This window comes from Salvia hispanica, chromosome 3 (assembly GCF_023119035.1).
Source record: "Salvia hispanica cultivar TCC Black 2014 chromosome 3, UniMelb_Shisp_WGS_1.0, whole genome shotgun sequence".
NCBI classification, from domain to species: Eukaryota; Viridiplantae; Streptophyta; class Magnoliopsida; order Lamiales; family Lamiaceae; genus Salvia; species Salvia hispanica.
Genome location: NC_062967.1, coordinates 11,443,785 through 11,450,193, shown reverse-complemented (window position 1 = coordinate 11,450,193; position 6,409 = coordinate 11,443,785). Strand labels below are relative to the sequence as shown.

General features: G+C 36.0%; 1 protein-coding gene across 1 annotated transcript; it reads left to right on the top strand.

The window, feature by feature from the left end:
• The first annotated feature begins 202 nt into the window (after positions 1-202).
• LOC125211443 (NDR1/HIN1-like protein 10) lies at positions 203-1,369 on the top strand. Its single transcript, XM_048111240.1, has one exon. The coding sequence runs from the start codon at positions 399-401 to the stop codon at positions 1,170-1,172; it is 774 nt and encodes a 257-aa protein (XP_047967197.1). The 5' UTR covers positions 203-398; the 3' UTR covers positions 1,173-1,369.
• Positions 1,370-6,409: the final 5,040 nt, after the last annotated feature.

Genomic DNA, 6,409 nt, shown 5'->3' with positions numbered 1-6,409 from the left:
ACCCCATTTTAAATTCATGGCGACAAAAATGGAAGAGATGCCAACTAAGTAATCAATATATGCATTTTCTATGAATCAAATATTTTTATCCGTTTTTTTTGTTTTGGTTTCCCAATTTATACCTTTTTTATTAGTACTATAAATTTGTTTGAGATTAATCGAATAAATGAAGAAATCCTTGACGCGTACATAGGAATGAAAGTTGTCTCTCTCAGAAATGAATACTCCTAATTACAACAATATTCCTTTTATTTTCTTCTTCGCCCAAATCTCTGCTTAACAGAGCAGTATCAACATACTTAGCATCAACTCTCTCTCTCTCTCTCTCTAGAAACACGCAAAACACATCCACTGCGTGCGATTTTCCGATTCTCCGACGATCCGCCGCGATTCCCGCAATGGACGACCGCAACAGGCCTGTCACAGGCTACCCGGCCGCAAATCCGCAGACCAACGGCTACTCCGCCGCCGGCCCGCCGCCTGCCGGAACCGCCTATCCCTACGCCGCCGCGGCTCCTCCCCCCAGCGCCTACTACTACCAGACCAATCCCTACCAGCACCACAACTACCAGTACGACGCCGACTCCATCCACCGCGCCACCTGCCTCCGCCGCATCTTCGCCTTCGTGATCGGCCTCGTCGTCATCTTCGGCACCGTCACCTTCATCGTCTGGCTCGTCCTCCGCCCCCAGCTCCCCGAGTTCCGAGTCGACTCGTTCTCCATCTCCAATTTCACGATCGGCAACGACTCGCTCACCTCCTTCACCTCCGAGCTCAAGCTCACCGCCAGAAACCCTAACAAAAAGATGACGCTCGGCTACGATCAAGTCCAGACCGCCATTTTCTACCAAGCCTACTCCCTCTCCGAGACCTCCGTCGCGCCCTTCTACCAGGGCACGAGGAACGAGACCTCTCTCACGGCCAGATTCGCCGACGCCGGGAGCTTTCTCGACAAGTCGGCGGTGGATGGGATTACTCGCGAGAGGGGGAAGAATGGCAATGTCAACTTCAATGTGAGGGTGGTTTCTAGGGTTCGGTTCGAGGCGAAGGCGTGGAGGACTCGGAGGAGGTTTCTCAAGGTTTTTTGCGGGGATCTGGTGCTTGGATTGGCGACCAATGGGGCGTCGGGGGCGTTAACTGGCGGAGCGAGGCAGTGCCGCGTTGGGATTTGAGGTGAATTGAGGATTCTTTGGTAAAGCTAATTAGGTTTAATTTGTTGGATATCTTTTTCTCTTTTTGCTATTTGACGTTGAATGGGTGTGAATCTAATTTGGCTCTGTATTTTGATATATAGGCTATTGGATTCCTAGATTAACCCTGTTCTATGTATAGTTGGATGATGGAACTCTCTATGCTCTTGATTTTTTCATTGTTGGTTGATTATATTTTTTCTATTAGATTTAGAGCAATGGAGTTTGTGTTTGTCATTCTTAGTTTTATTTATTGTCTTACATCCTCTGCCTCTAGAGAAGGTTTCAACTGTGGTGGCGAAACTGTTGGGGTTGTGCTTTTGGGATAGTGTAAGATGAGAAATTGCTCTTGATTTTTTATTGTTGGTTGATTATAAATTTCTATTAGATTTAGAGCAATGGAGCTTGTGTTTGTCAATCTTAGTTTTATTCATTGTCTTACATCCTCTGCCTCTAGAGAAGGTTTCGATTGTGGGGCGAAACTGTTGGGGTTGGGGTTTTGGGGTAGCATAAGAAGAGAAATTGCTAATAAAACGTTAGGACATTGGACATTGATTTGAATCTCTTCAATTCATAGAAGGAATTGTTGTGTGAGAAATTAGTTTGTTTGTGGATTTTAAATTACAGTACTTTCCTCCATGACGACATACGTCATCTCTAGGTCTTACTTCTATGGGCTTTGTTATGTCCAATCTTGCATCAACCAATAAATGGAACTTATTCTTCAGTACATTGGTTTATATGCATGTTTCTGTTGAAATTGATGGGAAAACTGTGGTGCAAGGGAGAAACTGTGGTTTTGTATGCTAAAGAGCGGATGGTTATTTCATTATTTTATAATATAAGGAAATCATAGTATGAGAGAAGTTGGATTAGGGCTCGGGGTCGTGGTCAAGGTCAAGGGCCGCTAGTAATGTCAGTGCTAAATCCTCCCATACATGAAAGGCTATATATTCGGGTTCGTGCTATAGTTGCACTACCATGTCTGCTCTAGGTTTATTCTTGCTTCTGCAGTTCTGCTCAACCATATCATTTTAGAGCTAGGATGCGTCATGCGCTATCTCAGATAGTTTTTGCTTATTCCGTGCACATCCCTGCTACTTCTGATTTAAATTTCACAATACTGAGTGTTGCCTCGGGTAGGATAAAGTTTTATAACCTCAGATACTTTTTCAACAGAACCTAGAGGTTTATCAGCTCTTGAAGCAGTCTAGAATTGGCAAATGCTTCATTTTCCATGGTGTTTGGCAAGATAGTTTTTCAATGATTTAACATTTCTTAAGTAGAAATCCTCCCCCAATATAGGCTTATTATGCATCTTATAGTGGTGTGGAAGTGGATAGAACATAAATGGTGGTTGTTGGGCTCTGATGTTGTAATCCTTCTCAGATACACTGGCATATGCATCTTATGGTGGGAATTTTGTCATACTATGAGTATAGTATTATGATGGCCTTCCTCCAACTAGAATGTATGTGTAGTTTTATTTTATTTTATTTTAGTTTACTTTACTTTATCCTCAACTTGTATTTGCCCTTTTCCGATAGCTGGAAAGATCCAATAGCAAGAAGGCATGACTTCTATTGTGGGTGGTGGAAACTGTGTAGGATAATTTGGATTCTTGATCATCTTTTTCATACAATTTTTTGATTATTTGCCTGTGCATTTTGGAAGCCCTCTTTCCTCTCTCCACAGTTGAGGAGCTCACTTACTTGATATATGTGCATGTAAATTTAGTTGGAAATTATAAATTGACACAAGTGTGAATATTGAAAATGGTGTGTTAGAAATACCACACCCCGAAAACAATGGCCAGATTCTTTATCTCATGTCGGGCTTTGGGGCTCAGATTTCGCTGTCTGGGCTCGATTCTTTTGAGGCTCCGGATGTTGCTGCCCTGACCTTTTGAGATGACAATCATGAAAATTTTCCGAAAGGGCCCACTGGAATCTCCCAAAACCCAATCTTGATTCTGAGATCCGGCAAATGGGGGTGGCACCAGGCGAAGAAACTGTGACCCAACAGTGAAACTGGAGATGATGGAAAATTTTGGTGCAGTGAAGCTTGTGGGAGCTCGAATTTGACCTCATTATTCGTATGGGCTTATAGAAATGTTGTTGCAATAAGATGATAGTCGTAGAGGATGAAAAGGGCCGGGGAATTGTTGCTTTGATAAGATGGTGGTGGTGAAAAAAACAGGGGCATTTTTATTGTATCTTGAAAATGAAATCTTGGTGCAGAAATCAGAAATCATAATCACGTCTCCAAACAGTCACCCTACTTATTTTCAATTTTTGCAAGATTGAGCTTCAAAAACCAAGCAAATCCTCAAAAATCGCAAGATTTGATTGGACCAAGTTATCCGACTGCTGACTTTACACTATATGGCCTCGGTGGTCGACCGGTTTTGCATTGCTTGGACGATTTTTTGTAAAATGACCATTTGTGCGATATATCCAATGAAGCCTTTTCAAATATGGATAATTATATCTTTGTCATATTTGACCAATTTTGCATTTAATTTTGGATTATTATCTCTATTTTTAGGGGACTAAAGGGTTATAAAATATAAGTCTATCATTCAATTTAACCAAACAATGAGAGTTCCCATATAAAACTTCATTTTTTTGCCATGTCAGGCAAAAACCAGGGCTCTTAGAATTTATAATGGAGAAAAAATTCACTAGTCAAGGAACACCAAACACCAAAGTGGCAATCCTATTTGGTATGTCACACTAATAAATTTTTGACAAGTGGAAATATGTATAACCCCAATTCCAACTAAATATATTAGATTATGAAAACACTCTAAATATAAGTATACATCATTTATTATATGGAAAGTTTGTGCACATTCTATGTATAATAAATACACTGTACATATAGGTCCATCATTTCATTTTTTTAATAATATAAAATTATTTTTTCACTAAGTCATCTTACTCGTAAATTAATATAGTTCAAAATTAATAACATCACTCATTTTAAGAGTTTTAGGAGATTACTTTTTTACTTCTTTATAAATATAAAAAATGTAGACAAATAAAAAGTGCAACTATAACTTCAAATTTGTTGACATTAAATACTACTCTATATAAATTTAATTAATAATACAAATGATTATGTAGTGTATAAATTAAATTAAATACGTAATTTATAGCCAGACATTAATTGTATGAATATTATACATTTTGTTAAATTATAAAAATTTTAATAATAATAAGATAATCTAAAAAACTAATCTTATTAAGATGATCTAGAAATTAATTTTATTATATTATTTTTAATATAGCGTGAAAAAACTTCATAAATAAAATAAGACAAATGATTATAGCATGATAAAGCAATTAAATTTAAAATTTTATAAACTAAAACTGAGTATTAAAAAAAAAGTGATCGTCATCCCAATTATTATGTTACTAGTAGTATTATTTAGTGTTTATATATAGAAATATGCATAAACTTTCTATATAATAAATGGTGTACATTTATGTTTAGATTGTTTCCAAATATATATATTTAGTTGGAATTTGGGGTTATATACATTTTCATTTGTCAAAAGTTTATGGGCGTGACATACCAAATAGGATTGCCACCTTGGTATTCCTTGACTAGGGAATTTTTTCTCTTTATAACGACGGTCAGTTGGAGCACTCGTAAATTAGATAAAAATATATAAATACAATAAAAGCCTGAATAATTAAAGTAATAAATAAACTAATAAATAAAGACTTCTACGTCATTATTCATCAACCTAAAATTGAAACAAATAATACTACTGGCAATATAGAAAGAATTAAAAGAAAATTGAAGGGCCGCATATTGAGCCCAATTGTTTAGCCTAAGTAGAAATGAGCCCAACTGAGGCCCATAAGTGTCACGATTGAATGTAAATACGCGCCAAAATATCGCTTACTTAACGGTGCAAACTTAAGGCGCGAATATTTAGCCATTTTTTTCTTATAAACCGGCTTCCCCATTTCATTAAAATAAAACTAATGGAAACAGAAACTCAGAGCTATTTTTCATTCTAATTTTCACACAACCAAATTTTCACATTTCTTTTAATTATTTGTTAATTTACTATATATGTAATTGGCTTTGTTAAGTGCTGATTAAATATGCTATTAGCTACTAATGTCTACATTATATTAACTAACACACAGTTGTGAATGATTACATAATAAATACTATACTTATTTAATATTTTTCAATGTTTTACAAATTACAATATCTAAAATCCAATGCTAATTACAATGATGTAGTGAATATGAATAGATACTCCATCACCACTATGATGACATAAAAATTTATGTCAATTTTCAACACACTAATTAGTTTTGTGGTAAAACTTTTTATACTATGAGAAATAATAAACAGAGCATGTAGGCCAGATTGAATCCAAGATCTCTCACTAAAAAGAATTTTATAATTTTTTAACTGTCGTCACTTATGCTTATATCTTATTGGCTTACTTAATTTAGCTATGCTTTGACGTTTCTAAAGCCTGAAACAATTGGTTGGCTTCGCCTTGCCAGCGTCCAACATCCTAGTGATTGTGATAATCAAAAAATTAGTTTAAGCAATTAATGCATAATCATTTACCTAAGCTGAATCCTTAACATAACTCTAATGCCACGAATATCAATTTGTTGCAAATTTAATATCCCAATTTTTTTTTATGGAAGAGTTGACATTTTGAAAGTAGTATGGACTGTCACGAATATATTGGAGTAATGCAATCATATTTCGGTGACGCTGACTTTAATAAAGCAAATCATAAGGATGGAATCGAATATATTGAAGTAATGAAACCGAGCAATCGAGTGACGTTGACTTTTAATAAAGCACGTCACGTTAATCAGTGTCAAATATCAATTTATTACAAAGTTAACATCTTAGTGTTTTTTCTTTTACTGGAGAATTGACATATTGAACGTAGTACAGATCGAATCGAATATATTAAAGTAATGCAATCGAGTAACTGACTGAAGTTGACTTTGATAAAGCAAGCCGTGTAATTTTTCGATAACAAAAAATAGGTGTAAATTTAACAAAGTGACACTAGCCTAATATTCTAATATCTATATTAAAACTAAAAAAGAAATGAACCATACTAAAATATTAATTGTGAATTAAAGGAAAGGGTAAAAAAGGAAATGAGGTTGGTTCCCTCCACATCTATATCTGAACCACATTGCATCTCTCACTCTCATTCC